A 21273-nucleotide genomic window follows, 5' to 3' on the forward strand; every position below is an offset into this window, starting at 1 on the left:
CCGTGGAAGGGACACGATAACAGTCCCTACCGTCTACGGTGGTTGGCAGGATCCAATAAAGCTCTTAGCTCAGTGTAAACGCAAAATCAAGGTTAGCCTGGCCCGGGGACAGGAACCCTAGCTCCGGGAGCCTTCCCTGGGTTATTTTTTTGGCTGCTGCCGCCAGGCAGCCCTCAGGACTTGAATTCGGAAATTCCGGTGTTGAGCGGCCACCGAGGGGGGACATAACCGACTTCGGCCAGGCACCCTCTCAATCCGGAAATGCCAGGGCCCTTGTTCCGGAGGGGAAAGCAGGAGGTTTCCGGGAAGCACCGCCCCCTTGGCCCCCCTCGGCCAGCCCAGCGGTATAAAAGGACCCGCGAAGCCCTGGGCGCCACAGTCTTAGCCGCGCGCCTCCGCCCCAGCTGGTCCGCCCCGCCTCCGCCTGCGATGGCTCTCGGCGCCGCCCCTGCAGCACAGCTTGCGCTCCTGGCCCTGCTCGGGACTCTGCTCCCAGGTGAGTCAGGGGTGAGGGCTGCCGTCGAGTCAGCTTTCGGGATCCGAGGTGCGCCCTGAAGCCATGGGACGACCGGCTCCCGACCGGCTGGGAATAAGGCTATTCGTACTTAGGTCAGTGTTTCTGGGAAGTTGGGGTTAGAGGCACCGATTGAAAGTCAGCAGCCGAGGGTTCCCACCCAGACCCTTCATGGCTCTATCCTGTGCTCTCCGACTGCGGATTGCCCCTCCCGAGGATCTACAGGTTTTCCGCTGTAAAATGGAGACGTTTAACAGTGGCCACCTCGCAGTGGTTGTGTCCTGGCCCCAGGAGGTGGTCTGACGGTGTAGACACACGCCCCAACCTTTAGGTAGACTGGAACCCCCCTCCCCCACCCCGCCATGCACATTCTGTTCCTCACCCCGTGTCCCTAGGGGGAAGTCCAGGACTCTGCTCAGGGGAATTCCAGGGCTGACTTGCCCAGGGAGCAGAGGTTGAGAAGTGGGATGCCCCTGCAGCCCTTCCTCACCTCCAGCTAGGAGGAAGGTGAGAAGGGGAACTGTGCTGTGTGCTGTGCTAAGTTCCTTCAGTTGTGTCCAACTCTTTGCCACCCCATGGACTGTAGCCTGCCAGGCTCTTCTATCCATGGAATTCTCCAGGCAAGAATACTGAATTCCCAACCCAGTCTCCTGGGTTGGGACACTGGAACCCGTGCCTCCTTCGGCTCCTGCATTGCAGGCAGATTCTTTACTGCTGAGCTACGGGGGAAGCCCAGGAGAAGCGGGACAGCTGGCCTCAAATGCTGGCCACTTTGAAAAGCAGGAGTGTGAAAAATCCACACCATGGTTACCAGCTCAACGAAGAGTTCTAATTCAGACTCTGATCTGGAGTCTACCCTTTTCTAGCTGAGTAACCTCGCTTCGTGTGTAGGGCTCACCAGGCTCCTCTGTGCATGGGATTTCCGGGCAAGAATACTGGAGCGGGTTGCCATTTTCTCCTCCAGGGGATCTTCCCAACCCAGGGATCGAACCTGGATCACTTGCACTGGCAGGCGGATTCTTTACCACCTGGGAAGGCCCAGCATCCCTTCCGATCTCAAAATTTCCTTCTGAATTGGGAAGGATTCCAGAATCACCCTTGGAGAATTCAAAGAGCTGCTGTTTCCCTCCATCCCAGATGGAGTAGACCCAAAGTTGAAGGCAGAAATCTTTTTTTTTTTGGGGGGGGGGGGGGGCGGGGGTTGGCGAATAGGATGGATGGGCTCAGAGAGACATTTTTTCAGCTTTGAAAGTGCCGTGGTCTGAGGGAGCTCATCAGAACAGACCGCCTCTTTCTTATCTGCAGCCACTGCCTACCTGCCCTGTGCTAGGAGTTGCTTATGTCAGCGGAAGTTGTGGTGACTGTATTTGCCCACTTTATAGATAGAGGAAAGTGAGGCCCAGAGAGGGGAAACCGCTTGTCCAAGGGAGTGGGGACTAGCCTGATTGGAGCCCCTTTACCCCTGAAGGACTGGCTCCCTCCCCTTGACCTCTTGGGATTGAAACATACACTGACTTCATGCCCCTCTTTTGCTAAAATCCTCCCCGTCTGCTCAGAAGTTCCTCAGAATGAAGACCACATCCCTGGCATGGCTTAACACTGCCTGCATGATTCTCTTGACCCTGTTTCCCCCCAACTTATCCCTTACTCTGCTCCAGCCACCCTGCCTCAGGACCTCTGTACTTGCTATTCCTGAAGGTCATTTTCCTTTTCTCTGGAATGGCTTGCTTCCGCTCTTCATCCTAATCTCTGGCTCACATATTCCCCAGTCACCAAGGCACTGTCTGTTCTCTCATCCCATTTTGTTTTTGCCAAAACCCTTGTCAGCATCAGTTGTTAATTATGTTGTTTACTCATGAATTTTTCTGTCTCCCACACTGAAGGCAGAGTTTTGTCTTGTTCAATGCTGTGTCCCCAGCACGGGCTGAATGCAGTAATATTGATGAGCCCCAGCTGTCATGCCTGACAACCCCCCTTTTGATTCCAGGGCCTGGAGGTGCCGGAATATCAATACATCCTTCAAAAGCCATCATACCCCGTGGAGACTCCCTGACGGTGAACTGCAGTAACTCCTGTGACCAAAAGTCAACATTTGGCCTAGAGACTGTATTAATCAAGGAGGAAGTGGGCCGTGGGGACAACTGGAAGGTTTTTCAACTGCGTGATGTGCAGGAAGACATCGAGCTGTTTTGCTACTCAAACTGTCACAAGGAACAGACAATAGCTTCAATGAACCTCACCGTATACTGTGAGTGGCTGGGTCCAGGGCCTGGACTAGGCAGACTGTGCTGGGGAGGTGGACAGGGGAGTCCCCAGCAGGTTGGAACAACCTTTATAACTTGGTGGGTGAAGGCAGGGTCTCACTGAAGAGCAGGGGTTCTATCTTTGAAAAGTCTCATTGTTGGTCTGGAACTCTTCCTTGAACTTCCTTGGGCGTGCCTTTGGAGTATGGTCAGAGAATCAGAACATTCAAGAATGCTGGCTCTCTAGGCCTCTTTAAACAGACGACAAAGTTGTAGATCTGACTCTTTAGAAAAAGATGCTGGGGGTTTCCTGGCAGTGGTTAGGATTCCGGGATTTCACTACCTCGGACTAGGTTCAATCCCTGAGATCTATCATCCTGCAAGCCTCACAGCTTGGCCAAAGGGGGAAAAAAAAAAAAGATGAGAATTCAAATTAGCCCTGAGATGACACTTTTCACTTATTGGCAACAATCCAGAGAATTGATAACAGCTGTGTTGGCAAGGGTGTGCGGAAGCAGGTAATCCTAGGACATTGCTGACAGTGTAGGGGCGCAAAAAGCACAACTTCCAGTGGGGCAGGGGGCAGCAGTCTTCAAAAATGTCACACAAAGGGGTCCTTTGATAGAGAAGCCCACTCCTGGGAATTGGGCCTATAGATGGTCCTACCCATGAGGGAACTGAGAGGGGGCAGGGTTATTCACTGTGGCTTGATCAGGACGCGCAAAAATTTGCAAGCCACTCGTATGTAGGGAACTGGGGAAAGAAAGCAGTTCGATCTGGAATAGTATGCAACTGTATAAAAGAAGGAGACCGCTCTCCCCAACCCCTGGCAATCACTAGCCTGCTTTCTGTCTCTGTGTTTTCCTATTGTGGACATTTCCTTTACATGGATCATGGAGTGTGTGGCCCAGTGTATCTGGCTTCTTTCACTTATCAAACTGTTCAAGGTTTATCCATGTTACAGCATGTATTAGTACTTAATGCCTTTTATGGCTAAATAATATTTTATCGTATGGATGTAGAACATTTTATCTACCCATTAGTTGATGGCCATTTGGCTTGTTTCCATCTTTTTAGGTGGGATAGTGGTCACTCTAGCAGAGAGAGAGTGCTAGTGGTTGATGGGGGCATTTAGGGGACTTCTGGGGTGACTAAAAAAATTCTATCTTGAGTAGTATTTACAAGAGTCCTAACCTTAAAGCAGTTATATTAACCTGCACATTTACTTTTTTATGGTTTTCTGCTTCTTAGTATAACAATTAAAAATGTTTTTTAAAAAAGAATGAGATGGAAACTGCCAGGGGTACTGTCAAGTTCAAAAGAAGTAAGGTCCTGTCCAGACTCAGTAGTACACCTATCACAGTGTTAGAGAGCCACAGGGGCTAGGTGAGGAAGACTGTGTTTCTGCATTAAAGAGCCCTGAGAGGAAACACAGTAAATGAGAATAATAGCTGGCTGTGAGCAGAGAAGCTGGGGGCCTCTGGGAGAGGGCAGGGGGTCTAGTTTTCTCTGTGTACCTTTTGTTTCCTTTGGGCATTTTGACGTGTGACAGTGAATTAACATGAATATAAGCAATAAATCAGTTCAGTTCAGTTCAGTCTCTAGGTCATGTCCAACTCTTTGCAACCCCGTAGACTACAGCACTCCAGGCTTCCCTGTCCATCATCAACTCCCGGAGCTTGCTGAGACTCATGGCCATTGAGTCGGTGATGCCATCCAACCATCTCGTCCTCTGTCTTCCCCTTCTCCTTCTGCCTTCAATCTTTCCCAGCATCAGGGTCTTTTCCAGTGAGTCAGTTCTTTGAATCAGGTGGCCAAAGTGTTGGAGTTTCAGCTTCAGCATCAGTCCTTTCAGTGAATATTCAGGACTGATTTCCTTTAGGATTGACTGGTTTGATCTCCTTGCAGTCCAAGGGACTGTCAAGAGTCTTCTCCAACACCACAGTTCAAAAGCATCAATTCTTCAGTGCTCAGCTTTCTTTATGGTACAGTTCTCACGTCCATACATGACTACTGGAAAAACGGATCCGCCTGCAATGCAGGAGACCTGGGTTCTATCCCTGGGTTGGGAAGATCCCCTGGAGAAGGGAAAGGCTACCCACTCCAGTATTCTGGCTTGGAGAATTCCATGGATACTATATTATTCATTTGGGCTTCCCTGATAGCTGAGTTGGTAAAGAAATAGAGACATGAATTTCAAATTAAAACAGAAGAAAATAAAAAAGGAGGAAAGAAAGAAGATTGGCCTACTGGCTTTGGGATTAGACAGCCTTGGGTTCTAGTCCCAGCATATGTGTGTGTGTGTGTGTTCAGTCGTGTCCAACTCTTTGCGGCCCCATGGACTATAGCCTGCGAGGCTCCTCTGTTCATGGGATTCTGTAGTCAAGAATACTGGAATGATTGCTGCTTCCTACTCTAGGGGATCTTCCTGACCAGGGTTTGAACAAGCATCCACTGCCTCCTACATTGGCAGGTGGATTCTTTACCACTGAGCCACCTGGGAAACCCCTAGTCCCAGTAGGGTCCTCACTAACTGGGTGACCCCAGTGTGGGGGAGAGAGGGGGAAACCCATGGCTCCTGATTGATTTTCACTTGAAACCTCCTTGGAAGGATTTAATGATGCAGTGAGGCCTGAAGGACATTCTGCCTTCACAGTACCTGTGTCAAAGAAGCTTTGGGGTAAATATCAGGTTTGTTTCTGGTTTGAAGGATGTTTGAGCATCGGCTAGCCAAGTGAGGGAAGTCCCCAAACATTCCCAGTGGCCTCTGAAACCACACCCCCACCCAGAAACGTCTTCACATAACTGTCTGCCTCTCAGCCTGAGAGCTGAAAGCCCCTCCCGCCAGGTTTGAGTCCTTGCACTACTACGTTTCTCCTTCTTTGGCTTCCAGACTTTACCTTAGTTTTCACCTCTGGGAAATGGAACAGATGGGCGTACCCAGTAGCAAGGCGTCACCTAGGAGACACTGTAGCTTGGTCTTGCCCCACCACCAGTGGAAAGATAAGAGAGCATCTCTGGATGGCTGAGCTTTCTCTAGAAGGAGCTGTAATTCCTGCAGGAGGGAAGCCCTAGCTGGGCTTTGTAGGACATGTAGGAGTTGGTAAAGACAGGCATTCTAGTCAGAAGGAGCAGACTGGGCAAAGGTTTGGAGTGGAGAAACAAACAGCCTGGGATTGGGGAAACCAGAGGGATTGACTATCAAAAGATCAGTGTCACTGGAGCTGAGTCTGGCAGGACCTCGACTGCCAGGCTGTGAAGCTGAGATTTCTCCTTTGGGAAATAGGGAGCCATGGAGGATGTGTAAGCAGGCCAGGGATCTAGAGCAGAGGGCTGAACTTAGAGGAAGCCAGAGAGCAGCTGGCCGTGGACCCAATCCAGGTCACACATCTCATGGGCAGTGACACGTACAAGAAGGGAGTGGCCGACAAACATTTGAAGGGTGGAGTAATCAGGACTCAGTTTGGCACTAAAGATGGGGAGTCAAGGAGAGATACCGGTGGAACAGACCTCTTGCCCCAGTCTGGCTTTCAGGGCAAGGAGCTAGGCTTGCAGATGTGAGTCCCATTTTGGGACTGTGGTCTGAGGAGGCCTTCAGCTCTGCAAACAAGGGTTTGCAACAGATGGTCAGAAGTAAGAGTTGAATGCCTGGGGGTTTTCTCACCCCCTCTTTTTTAACAGCTTTTAATGTACAATGCAATGAACTTTGGTGTATTTATAGAAGTGTACAACCACAATCTACTTTAAGAATGTATCTGTCATATCCCTCACCTTAAAATTAACCTCATGCCCATTTACAGTCACTCTCTCAATTTCTGAAGTGGATTAATAATAGTCCTAAAAAAAATAATATTACTCCTACCTTCATTAGTCCCAGCTTACAGCTTAGAAAACTGAGGCTTGGTTTCTATAGCCACAAGGGCTGGGACTGTTCAGTGGCAAAGTCACTCCCCCATAACCCATAGCAAAGAAGCAGAAAAGCTAGGAATCAACTCTAGGCTCCTAACATGTTAAGATCTCTGCTTTTTCTTTTTTTGGTTGGAAAAGGAAAGTTTGCTTTGTTCAGGGGGTTGGCAATCTGGGGAGAAGGTGAACTCATGTCCCAAAACCAACTCCCAACATCACTGCTGTTTAAGTGACATTTCAGGGCCACTTGAGAAGGGACTAGGAGTGGGAAGCCTCAAGACCTCTCCTTGGGGAGTCTAGGGTGGAGCAGGGGGCTCTCAATGCTAAGCCACAGCTAATGCTGGCAATTTCCACTGGCAGGAAGATCCAGGCTTGGAATTCTTACCTCATGCAGAATGGAGACCCTGGCCTGTGAATACCCTGCCCACAGATACTGGTTTCAGGGGATACTTGGGGGTATTTTTTTTTTTGAGCATCTGTGGGTTGTTCTTACATTTTTGACATTTCAGGGGATCAGACAGTTTATTTGGGAACCTTCAAAAGCAGGCTTCCGAAAGGCCTCAAATAGGTGTGGGTACTCCAACCTCATTCTTTCTACAAACACAGAGCACCTCCCGTGTGCCAACAGTACAACAGGGAACAAAAAAAAGATTCCTGCCCTCCTGAACTGACATTCCATGGCAGGAATAATAGAAAACAAATGAACTCAGTCGATGATTTTGTACCTCAGAGGTGAGAGATGCTATGCAGAAAAATATGGCCAAAGAGAGAAGGAAGAACAGAAGTTTTGTTTTGTTTTGTTTTTTTATAGCAAAGTCTAGAGACTGGGCAGCTTAAATGTACTGTATTTATTTGCTGGGACTCCTGGCAATAGCCTTTAAGTTCCTTTCCCACTTGTGACTCTCAGATGCTGCAATGAATAAAGAGTTGTTTTGCCTCCTTCACAACCACTTGGGGACATCTCACCAGGTTATCCTGAAGCTCTTAACATTCCCATCTGGCTTAGGTGGTTTGGGGAGTGTTGTGGGGAAAAAGTGGTGAGGTTCCTGGAGCAGGTGTGTCCAGGGCCCCAACACACCCGCTGTGGGCAGGCAGCCAGCCTGTCCTGTTCACATAACACCCCTTTCCCCTGCAGGGTTCCCGGAGCATGTGGAGCTGGCTCCCCTGCCCCTCTGGCAGCCTGTGGGTGAAGAACTCAACCTGAGCTGCCTGGTGTCTGGCGGGGCCCCCCGGGCCCACCTCTCCGTGGTGCTGCTCCGAGGGGAGGAGGAGCTGGGCCGGCAGCCCGTGGGAAAGGGGGAGCCCGCCAAGGTCATGTTCACAGTGCAGTCGAGAAGAGAGGACCATGGCACCAATTTCTCTTGCCGCTGGGAACTGGACCTGCGGTCACAAGGGCTGGAACTCTTCCAGAACACCTCGGCCCCCAGGAAGCTCCAGACCTATGGTGAGGCACTGGGGAGCCAGCAGAGAAGATGCACTGAGGGGGATTTCTTGCTTGGGATGCGGGGTCCCTGGGAAGCAGAGGCCCCTGGCCATGGGGCTGCTGAGAAAGTGGCAACCTTGATTGCAAAGGCTTCTGGGAAGAGCATCTTCTTGGCCACTGGGGTGGAATGTTCTGGGCTGGGTGCCTGCACTGAAGGATGATCTGGAAAGGCTGTGACCCAGGGCAAGCGGTAGGTGTGTCCTGAGACAAGAGTGACCTAGCCAGTTTCCCTGGAAGAGGGCGTTCCAGGCCGGGGGATGGAAATGGCCGGGGAGAGGGCTTCAGGATGTCTGTCTGCCCCCTGTTTACACCGGCTCTGTCTCGCCAGTCCTGCCATCGATCGACCCTCACCTTGAGGTCCCCCCGATTGTGGAAGTAGGCTCACGGTGGCCGGTGAATTGCACGCTGGATGGACTGTTCCCAGCCTCAGACGCTAAGGTCTACCTGGTGCTGGGGGACCAGAAACTGGAATCCAATATCACGTACGATGGTGACTCTGTCTTGGCCAAGGCCTGGATGGAGGAAAATGAGGAGGGCACCCATTCCTTGAAGTGTTCAGTGACTCTGGGAGAGGTCAGCCGGAGGACGCAAGAGAACGTGACTGTCTATAGTAAGTAGAAACCCAAGTGAGCCTTCCAAGGGGCTGGGGCTAATGCCAGGGGTGGGGCTCACTGTGTGTCTCACTTCCAGGCTTCCCACTTCCCACCCTGACCCTGAGTCCTCCTGAGGTCTCAGAATGGACTACTGTGACTGTGGAATGTGTGACCCGTGATGGAGCTGTGGTGAAGCTGAATGGAACCTCAGCTGTGCCGCCGGGTCCGAGGGCCCAATTGAAGCTGAACGCCAGTGCCAGCGACCACAGGAGCAACTTCTCCTGCTCTGCTGCCCTGGAGATAGCTGGGCAGGTGGTCCACAAACACCAGACCCTGGAGCTCCATGTCCTGTGTGAGTGAGGCCGCTGGACAATGACCCCTAAGTTCCAAGCCCCAACCACCAAGACCCTAAGAGCTCCTGCCCTCCAAGGCCTACCATCACCCCTACCGACCCCCTCCCTAATCTTGTTGTGTTTCTTCAGACGGCCCCCGACTAGACCAGCGGGATTGCCCGGGAAACTGGACGTGGCAGGAAGGCTCGGAACAGACCCTGAAGTGCGAGGCTCAGGGGAACCCAATCCCCAAGCTGAACTGTAGCCGGAAAGGGGACGGGGCTTCGCTGCCCATCGGGGACCTGAGGCCCGTTAGGCGGGAGGTGGCGGGCACCTACCTGTGTCGGGCCACCAGCGCTCGTGGCAGAGTCACCCGTGAAGTGGTCCTGAACGTGCTCCGTGAGTTCGAGTTCTGGAATGGGCAGGGCAGGGGCAATGTGGCCAGCTCAACACTCACTGCTGCCTTGTGTCCTCCCCACAGACGGCCAGAATATCCTGGACATTGTCATTCCGGTAGTAGCTGTGACCCTCATCTTGGGTGCTCTGGGCACCGCCGGTTATGTCTATAACTACCAGCGGAAGATCCAGAAATACGAGCTGCAGAAGGCCCGGAAGGCCCAAGAAGAGGCTGCCTTGAAACTGAATGCACAATCCACGCCGCCCTGAGCCCACCCCAGGATAGGACTTCTTCAGCTCCCCAAGCCATGACAAATGGGGCTGCATCAACCAATGGTGGACACATGCCGTTAAGCTACACCCACCTTCCCTGGATGCCAGAGGACCAAATAGAGGACTCAGTCAGGACAAATAGCATGTGGGGTCATGGCTTCTGCACAGTTATGACCCCCAGGCCTCACACCTGACCTGGAGCCACAGGACTAAGACAAAAGAAGGGGCCAAGACTCAGGGCATGACTCTGAGGGATGTCAAAGTCTGACCTGGCCGGAGGCTGTGTGATGGAGACCCTTACCTCCAGCATGGGGACACTCAAATGGGAAACATTGAAACTCACCTCCTGCTGTGTGTGCTGAGGCCCTATAGTCCGAAGAGAGATGTAGCCCTGCTCAGACACATGCAGCATTGAAACACAAATCCCCACACTTCCTGAACAGAAACCAGCTCCGGCATTACTGTCCACAGACTGTTCCCAGATCTTGATGATGACATATTTATTCACTGGTTTTTCTACTAGCTATTTATTGAGTGCCTTCTATGGGGGCTAGAATTTGTAAACAAGAACACTGATTCCAGCCCTCAGGGAGCTCTCAGTCGAATCTCATTCAGGGTCGTCAGGTACAACTATTAGGGCTATGCACTGCACAAGAGTGCCTGGCAAAAAGATTAAGTGGGGCTAGGATTTCCCACTCCATTGGCCAAGCTGCTTTCTCCCAGAAAGGGATTAGTAATGATGATAGGGTATTGCTGGTGACATGCCCAGAGATGACCCACTGAGCCCTTATACCCCAGAATTAGCGCTGACCTCTGTTAAGACACCTCTCCACCCATATGCATCTCTGCTAATGCTCACAATGACACTTGGTTGTTTAGTCACTGAGATGTGTCCGACTCTTGTGACCCATGGACTGTAGCCTCCCAGGCTGCTCTGTCCATGGGATTCTGACACTTGGTGGCAGGCCTAAATGTGGTGCTCACTCCTTCATAGCTACACCACAGGGTCACATGAAACTCTGCCCAACCCCTGTGTGCCCCTGCCTTGCCCTTCCTGTTTCCATCTCAGTGGGACCACACAGTTCCAAATTCCTGCAGGGACGAGGGTCCTGCAGGCAGTGGGGAGGAGAGGCCTGGGAGTAGCCCCCCCCACAGCGTGGGAAGCCTCTCCCCTGTGCTAATAAAGCTGTTTCATCCTCCCAGCCTTGTGTGAGTTGAGGGGAGGTGTCATGTCCAGCTGGAACTCTTTCTACCAGTTTTCCCATTTCCTGCTCCAAGAAAAGGCTGGGAGTTCAAGGCCCAGCCCTCAGGCTCTAATCCAAATGTGAGGCTTATTAGGGCCTTTGAAGACTTTAGTGAAAATAAAAAATCCCTCTCCAGAAAAAAACATGACGTTTGGTTTGGAATGCCGTCGAGAGTCCATTTGTTAAGCTGTAGGGGTGGGGTGTATCCTGCAAGGCTCCTGGGCCCCTCAGTCTCTGTCTCTCACCCCCCTTTCCCCACCAGGTGGGGCCGAGGAGGCGGTGCTACGAGCCTCCTTATCTCCAGAGCCAGCTGTGACTCCCTGGCGCCCAGCCCTTCAGTCCGGGCTTTTTGCCATGGGGTCTGTGCTCCTCGTCTTGCTTCTGCTTTTGCTGTCGCCCTCCTACCCACGAGGCGGGAGCGCGCGGAGGCGTCGGGGTGCGCGGACGCAAAGCCCGGGGGGCAGCTCTCACCCACAGTTCTGGGTGCGCCTAAGCCCCGACTTCAAGGCAGTGCCGCTGGGGGGCTCAGTGTGGCTCAACTGCAGCAGCAGCTGCCCACTCCCGGAGGGTTCCAGCCTCCGCACCGAGCTGCGGCGGGGTGAGACGCTCAGTGGGCCCCGCTGGGTATCCTACCAGCTGCTGGATGTGAGGGCCTGGAATTCCGATGTGCACTGCTTCGTCACCTGCGCGGGAGAAACCCGGGGGACCACGGCCAGGATTACAGCCTACAGTGAGGGACAGGGCTCAAGCCGGTCTGGGGTGAGGGGAGCAGGACGGAGTGGGGGTAGTTGACAGTCGCGCTAGGAGGAGCCCTCGGACCTTGCCCAGCGGCCCCCTCTTGCTTTAGAACAGCCAAGCAGCGTGATCCTGGAGCCTCCGGTCTTAATGGGCAGTGACTACACTCTGCGCTGCCACGTGACACACGTCTTCCCCGTGGGCTTCTTCGTGGTGACTCTGAGGCGCGGTGGCCGAGTCATCTACTCCGAGAGCCTGGAGCGCTTCACCGGCCTGGATCTGGCCAACGTGACGCTGACTTACCTGTTGCCCTCCCGGCCCGGTGACTTTGGGCAGCCCTTTACCTGCCACGCCCGCCTCAATCTGGACGGCCTGGTGGTCCTCAGTAGCTCGGCACCCGTGACGCTGCCAGTCCCCGGTGAGGCACCCTTATAATCCTGGGAGGAGTGGGGAGGTGTTATGACCCCAAAAGGGGGCAAGGGCCAAGCTAGAGCATGTCCATGGGGGTCCTCACACCTCCAAGCGCTCTGTTTCGAATTCTCCCCTCCTATTCCCAGCTTGGAGTCCTGCGTCCATAGCCTTGGCCTCTACCTCCATCGCAGCCTTTGTGGGGATCTTTCTTGTCGTGGGGGCCCTCTGTCTGCGAAAGTACCTATCGATGCAGCCTCCGGCATAGAGGCATTGGTCCATGCAGGCTGAACTGGAGGAAAAAGCAATCTGGGACAACTGGTGGAACCTTGCCTGGATCAATAAAGACTTTCTCAGCCAGCTCTGCCCCTGGGCATAAAGTTCCCCCATTAGGGCATCTCCTATGACTGAAGTGGTCTTCTTTTTTGGCCTAGCCTCTTTCATTTTTCTCCAAGTTGCCTTGTCTCCCTGAGGGCCCTTGAGGTTTCCTCACTCTAGTCTCCCATACGGGAGCCCCAATCCCCCTGCACTGCCAGCTTGTGTAGTAAGAACCTCTCTCCTGGTCATTATCAGTGAGGAGCAGAAGGGCAAAACATGGGCCCTAGGGGGCTTCAAGATCTGAGAAGGCTGCTTCCTGGTGTGGCTTCTTCTGATTGGCTCCAGCGCTGCCACACAGCAGCTCTGATTGGATGTTAAGTTTCCTACCCCGCCCCCTTTAGACCTTGCACTTTACTGGAGGGCAGGGGCGGGGCGAGAAGTAATCCCCAGAGTTCACCATTAGCTCTAAGAGGGAGGGTACAGGTGGGCGGGGTCATATGTATATTTTGAGGGACTTGGATCTGCAGAAAAGATACCCGGGTGGTGACTGAGAAGGTGCAACCATATGGTGTGTGTGTGGGAGGGGGCGGGTGTGTGTCACAGACTCACAGCCTGGAAACATCCTGATAGTCACCCGGCCAGGTGGGCACATGGAGAGCGTCCAAATCTGGGGCCCAGAGACAGGGTCAAAAGTATCACAGTTGGCCTCTTGGCCTCGGGTGGACACAGAATCCAGACCTGCAGCGGATGCCTGGCAAGGCCCGTGTGGTCCAGGGCCCCGCCCGCCGCGCAGAAAGCGGATGGGGACGCTCTTCGGCGGCTTCAGCTCACACACGCCGCGCAGACACGTGCCTGCTGCACGCTGGGTAAATACAAGACCCAGAGCCGAGCCGACCCTAATTTAGACGCCCGAGAACGCAGCGAGCACGCACACGTGTTCCCAACTCGCTGTCACTTTCGTCCCCGCCCCTTCTGTCGCGTGCGGGGGCGGAGCCAGAGAAAGACTAGAGGCGTGGCTGTAACTCTTAGCTCCCTGGGGTTAAAAGGGAAAGGATCAGTGAGCGAGCCATCTCGAAATCTCCTAGAACCTTTCCACCCCCAGCTTCCGCTTCTCAGATCTCTCCTAGCCCCCAACTCAATCCCCGCTTTCAGGGGCTCTGGTGGGAGGGATTAAATATGGAGATGGAGTTCGGAGTCCAGCTCATTATGGCATCTAAGCAAGTGGTGGGTGGGGGTTTGCGAAGGACAACCCTGCATCCCCCACAACCTTCGCGTCGCCGCCGGGGATGACGCGGGAGCGTGCAGCCGCCCCCAGAAGGCTCCGGGCGATGGGGCCGGCCTCCATGTAGACCCCGGGGGTCGCTAGCACCTGCCAGCACGCCTTCACCAAGGCCGGTAGCCGGGTGCAAGCTCGCCTTCCCGCCCCCTACCGCCGCCTCTGCTGCCGCCCCCTCCTTGGAAACCAAGTTACCAACGTTAAACCAATCCCCGAGCGCAACTCAGCCTCCTCCACACCCCACCCGCCGCGCACCGCCGTCCTCTAGCCCAGCTCAGCGCTCGCGGTCCCCTCACCTCCTGCGCTTCCCCCGCGGCGGCGATGCCAGGGCCCTCGCCAGGGCTGCACCGGGCGCTGCTCGGCCTCTGGGCTGCCCTGGGCCTGGGGCTCCTCAGCCTCTCAGGTAAGCCGGACAGGGTGGGGGCGGAGTTCCTGGACCCGAGAAGCGGCCACAAGCTCCTCCCCTCTCCGCCCTCGCCTCGCTCCCACGCTTCTGCTCCCACCTTGAGCCCAGGGGCCTTCTTTAACCCTCTTCCCCACAACACACACTGAAGACCCAGCTTCTTGACTTCTCGATCGCCCAGGTCTCTACCCTACCTTCTTCGAGATCCTGGTTGCTCTTTTGCATCCATCCTCGAGCTCTGGAGACCCCACGTCTCCCTTGACCCCTCCCGGGGTACCTCCTTATGTTCTACTATGCACCATAGTCCCTACGGCGTCTTCCTTACTCGAAATCAACGAAGACCCGATCTCACCTACTGCCGTGACTCAAAGGCGCTGTTTCCGCTCCGCTCGGAGCCCTGGCAACCGAGTCCATCGGCTGTCGGCTGTTCCCGCGGTTCTTTTCTTGAGCCCAGCCCCAGACCTCTTTCCGTACTCTTCACCTCTTCACCGGGGGTTGGAATCCTCCTTTACCCTTGCTTGACTCGGTCTCATCTCTCTTTCGACACCTCCTCCACTTCAACCAGTCTCCCCCTCTCTTGGCGAGAACAGTGAGAACCAGGTGGTTTCCCTTCCTACCCCCGGGGTCCCCTCCTCCCAGCATTGCTGTGTGCATTGGAGACCCCATCTTTCCTCTCATCTCTCCCCTCCCCGTATGCTTCCCCATCACTCTGCTGGCAGCTTGGAGAGCAGGACTCTTCGCTACCATGTACCAGAGACACCCTCGAGGTTTGGGTCGCGGGAGCGCGCTTGTAAGCCCGAGACCTCGGCAGGATTTGGCTCCCGGCTGTGGCCTCTGCTCCTTCCCTGGGAATCCCTGACTCGGGCAGAGGGGCACGTAGATCCCAGGGAGGTGGCTCCCAGGCTAACCTTGCATTTCTCCGAGCAGCCGTCACGCAGGAACCTTTCTGGGCGGACCTGCAGCCCCGAGTGGCGCTCGTGGAACGCGGGGGATCACTGTGGTTGAACTGCAGCACCAACTGCCCACGGCCCGAGCGCGGTGGCCTGGAGACCTCGCTGCGCCGGAATGGGACCCAGAAGGGTCTGCGCTGGCTGGCGCGGCAGCTGGTGGACATTCGCGAGCCGGAGACTCAGCCCGTCTGCTTCTTCCGCTGCGCGCGGCGCACACTGCAGGCGCGTGGGCTCATTCGCACTTTTCGTGAGTTCTCAGCTGCCACGCTCTTAACTCCACTACTTTCCCTCCCTTCCAGGTCCCGCTCCCTGGGTCAAGGGGTCCTCTTCTTCAGACCCCACTCTCTGAATCCGCACCCCCTCCCCTTCTTGGTCCCCGGAGTTCGAAGCCAAGTCCTTCTGAGCCAGGCATTTCCAACAGCCGTAGTTCCTCCTCCTTGCAGAACGGCCAGATCGTGTGGAGCTGGTGCCGCTGCCAGCTTGGCAGCCAGTGGGCGAGAACTTCACCCTGAGCTGTAGGGTCCCCGGTGCTGGACCTCGTGGGAGTCTCACATTGACCCTGTTGCGGGGAACCCAGGAGCTGATCCGCCGCAGCTTCGCCGGGGAGTCACCCCGAGCGCGGGGCGCCGTGCTCACAGCCACGGTCCTGGCGCGCAGGGAGGACCATGGGGCTAATTTCTCTTGCCGTGCTGAGCTGGACCTTCGGCCTCATGGCCTGGGGCTGTTTGAAAACAGCTCAGCCCCCAGAGAGCTCCGAACCTTCAGTGAGTAGCTAGGAGGAGAAGGGGCCCAAGAGGGGTCGGGCTGGTGTTTAAGAATTTTGAAGGCAGAGGAATCAGAATTCTGATTCTTGCTCCAACACTCACCAGCTGGAAGTTATTTTCCTCTCTGCCTTGAGGATAATTCCATATTATAGTACATGTGAAACGCTTAGAGCATATTGAGCGTTCGGTACAAAAGTTCAAACTCTGTTTTTCTACCACCAGCCCTGCCTCCGGAACCCCCTCGCCTCACTGCCCCCCGGCTCTTGGAAGTGGGTTCAGAAGGACCCGTGAGCTGCGTCATTGATGGGCTGTTTCCAGTCTCGGAGGCTGGTGTCTACCTGGCGCTGGGGGACCAGAGGCTGAGTCCCGATGTCACTCTCGAAGGGGACGCTCTCATGGCCACTACCACAGCCACAGCTAGCGCAGAGCAGGAGGGAGCCAGGCAACTGGTCTGCAACGTGACCCTGGGGGGCGAGAGCCGAGAGACCCGGGAGAACGTGACTGTCTACAGTAAGAGTGGGACCTTGGGGGTGGAGCCAGAGGAAGGCGAAGGCGGGGCCAATAGTGGGTGGGGCCGTGGTACCCCAATAGGCGTGGCCCGAGAGTCCCGAAGAGGCGGGGCAGCTACTACCTACTAGTTAGTAGCTAGAGAGGTGGAGTCTATGCTGCCCCAACGGCAAGATCGCAGACCCGACGAGGATACCTAGATCTGTGGCCTGATCTCCTCAAGAGGGCGGGGCAAGAAGGAAGAGAAGCCTTAACAGCCCACCTGTGGGGTGGGCGTCCCCACAGGGGTCTGGGGCGTGGAATTTGAGCTGAGTCTTGGAAAGATGGGCGTTTCTGAACCTGCACTGTACGCACTGTTCGGCTGCAGGGGTAAGTTTCGGCTTACTGAGCTGCAGCCTTGAGAGGTGGGAGGGGCGCGGTCAGTGGTCTCCCGGCCAATGCCCCCCGCCCCAGGTTTCCCGGAGCCCCACCTTACTCTGAGCGAGCCCAACGCCCCCGAGGGGACGATCGTGACAGTAACCTGCGCAGCGGAGACCCAAGCCCTAGTCACACTAGACGGAATTCCAGCCGCGGCCCCGGGACAGCCCGCCCAGCTCCAGCTAAACGCCACGGAGTACGACGACAGGCGTGGCTTCTTCTGCGACGCCACCCTCGAAGTTGACGGGGAGACCCTGAGTAAGAACGAGAGCGTAGAGCTGCGCGTCTTATGTGAGTTGGCCTTTAACCTCTCGCCTCCCTCCTCGTCATCTCAAGGGCCTACCCGATCTCTGGCCGTATCGTGGAAGTGGAGGCTTTTCTCACGTCTAGGCTCCTGTATATATATGCCCCTGCCCTCAGACGCTCCCCGGCTGGACGATTCGGACTGTCCCAGGAGCTGGACGTGGCCAGAGGGACCAGAGCAGACACTGCGCTGCGACGCCCGCGGAAACCCACAGCCCTCGGTGCACTGCGCGCGGCCCGACGGCGCGGCGGTGCTGGCCCTGGGCTTGCTGGGTCCGGTCACTCGTGCGCTCGCTGGCACTTACCGCTGCACTGCGACCAACGACCAAGGCCAGGCGGTCAAGGATGTGACCTTGACGGTGGAGTGTGAGTTGGGGTACATGGGGCACACTTCTGTCTGGTTCTCAGGTCCTAGGGGTGGCCTGACTACACAGGAGTGTGGAAACAGGGTCTAAGGTGTGCTTTTGAGCAGGATTTTGAGAAGGTGGTGAGCGGGATTATGGGAAGATCTTAAGAGAAGGACGGAGAGGAGGAGGTGGGAGTGTGCACGGGGGCCTGGGGCGTGGCGTTTGAGCTGAGTCTTGGAAAGGTGGGTGCTCCAAACCAGCTAACAATTTTTAGGTCAAAGACTGGGGAGGGTCAAACAGTGATCAGTGCCAAACTCCTTTGCTTCGGTGGCGAGTCCCTGTGCAGAGTGTAGCCTGTCTGCCTAGGATGGGAGAAAAGGGTCCAGGGACTCTAGACTGTCCACTAAACCCCAGACTCAACAATACTCCCCTCTCTAGATGCACCAGCGCTGGACAGTGTGGGCTGCCCTGAACGCATTACCTGGCTGGAAGGAACAGAGGTCTCCCTGAGCTGTGTGGCTCTTGGGGTCCCACCACCCAACGTGAGCTGTGTGCGCTTTGGGGGAGCCGAGGTCATCGAGGGCCTAATGCGTGTGGCCCGGGAGCACGCAGGCACCTACCGCTGCGAAGCCACTAATGCTCGAGGGTCGGCAGCTAAAAATGTGGCTGTGACAGTGGAATGTGAGTGGGGACAACACGGTTCAAGATGGGGCATGTCAGAATAACCTTGAATAACTGACTTCCAGTTGCACTGCTTCCCAGATGGCCCCAGGTTTGAGGAGGTGAGCTGCCCCAGCAACTGGACATGGGTAGAAGGATCTGGGCGACTTTTTTCCTGTGAGGTGGCTGGAAAGCCACAGCCAAGTGTGGAGTGTGTTGGCTCCGGAGGCACCAGTGAGGGGGTGCTGCTGCCACTGGCACCCCCAGACCCAGGTTCCAGAGCCCCCCGCATCCCTAGTGATCTGGCACCGGGTACCTACATCTGCAATGCCACCAACCGGCACGGTTCCATGGTCAAGATGGTCACCGTGAGCGCGGAGTGTGAGCGAGGCCCAGGCGGGCGGAGGGTAGGGAGCGCTCCGGGTCTCGGCCTCTCCCTGACCCACTCCCCCCATCCCCCCACAACCCCGTGGCTGTTTTGCAGCGCCACCGCAAATGGATGAATCTACCTGCCCAAGTCACCAGTCTTGGCTGGAAGGCGCGGAGGCTGCTGCGCTGGCCTGCTCCGCCCGGGGTCGCCCCTCCCCGCAAGTGAGCTGCTCCCGGGAAGGCGCGCCCCGGCCGCAGCGGCTGCGGGTGTCCCGAGAGGATGCGGGCACTTACCGCTGCTTGGCCACCAACGCACACGGCACGGACGCCCGGATCATCACCGTGGGCGTGGAATGTGAGTAGGGCAGCACCAGATACATGGCACTCGGTCTCCAGGACAGTGAATAGAAGAGGTGGGATTGCCCAGGGTTGTTCAAGGGCACCTCTCCTAGTCCCGTTCCCAGGAACAAGGAATCCGGGCCTTAACATGAGGGTAAAGGAAAACTCTAGGGAACAAAAGCCGGCTCCCCTCAGTTTCTGGGTCTGAAAGGCACTGGCCTGGGTCCCCACCTCCTTCCACTCAGTGAAGCAGGGCTCAGTTTAATCCCAACAGGCCAGTGGTAGGGGGAGGGGACGCTAATGGAAGGCAGAATCCTTGCCTGTTTATTTCAGGAGGGGCGGTCTCAAAAAGGGGCGCTTGGTCAGCAGCTGGCCCCCTTCCACATCCTGTCCCCTGTAGACCGCCCAGTGGTGGCCGAGCTGGCTGCTTCACCTCCAGGAGGCGTGCGGCCAGGTGGGAACTTCACGTTGACCTGTCGAGCCGAGGCTTGGCCCCCAGCCCAGATCAGCTGGCGCGCGCCCCCGGGGGCGCTCAACATTGGCCTGTCGAGCAATAATAGCACGCTGAGCGTGGCTGGCGCCATGGGCAGCCACGGCGGCGAGTACGAGTGCGCAGCCACCAACGCGCATGGGCGCCACACGCGGCGCATCACAGTGCGAGTGGCTGGTAAGTGGCAATGGGGAGGAGGCGGGGTGAGGGATCTGAAGGCGGCTGTGACCTGCGCCTTGGTATTATTGATCCCACCCCTGCCTCCCTCTCAATCTCCACAGATGAGACTGATGTGAACCAGGGTAGAAATTAGGGGCGCCCTGATGGGTGGGGCTTTGATGGCGGGTTCGAGATGGCAAGTGGAGGGACAGGGAGCTGACTGGAGTCAAAGTAAGGGAACCTTGGAGGATGTGACTGTTATGAGGAGGGAATTTATATTAACTTTTGAGCAGTGAAGACTTGATACAATTCAGCCTCCACTGTGTCTCTGTGGAGAAGGGGGTTAAAGAGGGACCAAAAGAAGAGGATTGGGGCGAGGCCCCAAGATTCCCACTCTCATTTCGTGTATCTCTAGGTGGGGTTGGGTTCTTTTTTTTTTTTTCAACTTTTTTTGCCATGTGACACTTAGTTCTCTGACCAGGGATGGAAACTGCGCCCCCTGCAGTTGAAACGCGGAGTCTCAACCGCTGGGGAAATCCCTAGGGGCTGGGGTCTTTCTGGGGAGTAGGAATGACCAAATCACCCTCCCCATCGTTTTGAGGGTGAGAGTCGGACACGACTGAGGTGACTTAGCAGCAGCAGAGTTGGTTGACTTGGTATCCCTGGGGTTAGGGGCTTTTATCCTCCCTGTGATGGGGTGGTGTGTAAAATGGGTCAAGGGCTTCACCCGAGTTGGGGGTGCCCTTTACTGGGGTCACTCTTCTCCTCCAAGGCTGAGTTCCCTGATGCTCCCTGCCAGGCGCATGAGGACTGACTTCATTTCTGTGGGGAGGGGACAGAAGTGGCCCGGGCTGGGCGTGTGGACCGAGCCGGAGCTCGTCATCCTCTTTGAGCGTCTCCACCCCGCAGGTCCGTGGCTCTGGGTCGCTGTAGGCGGCGCGGCGGGGGGCGCAGCACTCCTGGCCGCGGGGGCCGGCCTGGCCTTCTACGTGCAGTCCACCGCCTGCAAGAAGGGCGAGTATAACGTGCAGGAGGCCGAGAGCTCAGGCGAGGCCGTGTGTCTGAACGGCGCGGGTGCAGGCGCCGGCAGGGACGCAGGAGCTGAAGGTGGATCAGAGGCCGCGGGCACCTCGGAGGTGCCGGCAGGGGGCGAGGTCTTCGCCATCCAGCTGCCGTCAGCTTGAGCCCGCACCCCTCTCCCCGCGGGCCGGGGACGCCCCGCCCAGACTCACAAGGGGGCTGATTTATTGTTCTATTTATTTATGTATTCAATTCTAGGGGCGTCACCCCGCATTTTCTACCCCCTCCCCCAATAAAATTTTTTTAAAGGACTCCGGCTCCATCTGCTTCATTCTGCGATGGGGATTCAGCAATCCAGGGTTCGAATCCCAGCCCTGCCGGTTACTGATTCAAAAAAACCTTTTGGCTTTTGAGGACCTACTACATGTCAGGCACGGTCCAAGCCACCTTTTCATGACTAGACCTGAAGTTTGCTCTCCAGGCGCCGTTTCCTGCCCTCCCTAGACCCTTGGGCCAGGGTGGGGACCTTGCTCCTTCCTCCCTTTCAGCCACTTATCTCTTCCACCCAGCGCTGCCTTCTAATCCGGCTGGTGTTTGGGGGTGGGAGCTACATGAGCTTTCCCCCAGGCCCGGTTCCGAGCAGAGCTGAGCCTGCCTTCCTTGGATGGGTGGAGGCCCTTCCCAGGGGTCTAGGCACTGCCAGGCCCCCAGGCCCTGCAGGGATGGGTAAACAAAGCTGGGTCTGTGAGTGTCAGCCTCTGGGATGTCCCTCCTATTACAGAGTCCACCCCTGCCCCACCCTCAAGGCCTCCTTCATCCTGTGC

General features: G+C 56.0%; 3 protein-coding genes across 3 annotated transcripts; all 3 read left to right on the forward strand.

Moving 5' to 3' along the window:
* Positions 1-261: 261 nt before the first annotated feature.
* On the forward strand, positions 262-10942 carry LOC109561581 (intercellular adhesion molecule 1). The gene is made up of 7 exons (XM_019964133.2): positions 262-496; positions 2502-2762; positions 7799-8107; positions 8475-8756; positions 8837-9091; positions 9222-9470; positions 9553-10942. The coding sequence occupies exons 1-7, from the start codon at positions 262-264 to the stop codon at positions 9735-9737; spliced, it is 1776 nt and encodes a 591-aa protein (XP_019819692.1). The 3' UTR covers positions 9738-10942.
* A 322-nt stretch (positions 10943-11264) lies between these two features.
* On the forward strand, positions 11265-13259 carry ICAM4 (intercellular adhesion molecule 4 (Landsteiner-Wiener blood group)). The gene is made up of 3 exons (XM_019964134.2): positions 11265-11714; positions 11832-12137; positions 12277-13259. Exons 1-3 carry the CDS (start codon positions 11339-11341, stop codon positions 12393-12395), a joined length of 801 nt encoding a protein of 266 aa, XP_019819693.2. The 5' UTR covers positions 11265-11338; the 3' UTR covers positions 12396-13259.
* Positions 13260-13909: 650 nt separating this feature from the next.
* On the forward strand, positions 13910-20760 carry ICAM5 (intercellular adhesion molecule 5). The gene is made up of 11 exons (XM_019964136.2): positions 13910-14124; positions 15052-15321; positions 15518-15838; positions 16061-16348; positions 16799-17053; positions 17183-17431; positions 17851-18093; positions 18175-18453; positions 18557-18796; positions 19181-19447; positions 20339-20760. The coding sequence occupies exons 1-11, from the start codon at positions 14043-14045 to the stop codon at positions 20611-20613; spliced, it is 2769 nt and encodes a 922-aa protein (XP_019819695.2). The 5' UTR covers positions 13910-14042; the 3' UTR covers positions 20614-20760.
* The last annotated feature ends 513 nt before the right edge of the window (positions 20761-21273 follow it).

The sequence above is a fragment of the Bos indicus genome, chromosome 7, assembly GCF_029378745.1.
Source record: "Bos indicus isolate NIAB-ARS_2022 breed Sahiwal x Tharparkar chromosome 7, NIAB-ARS_B.indTharparkar_mat_pri_1.0, whole genome shotgun sequence".
Classification (NCBI taxonomy): Eukaryota; Metazoa; Chordata; class Mammalia; order Artiodactyla; family Bovidae; genus Bos; species Bos indicus.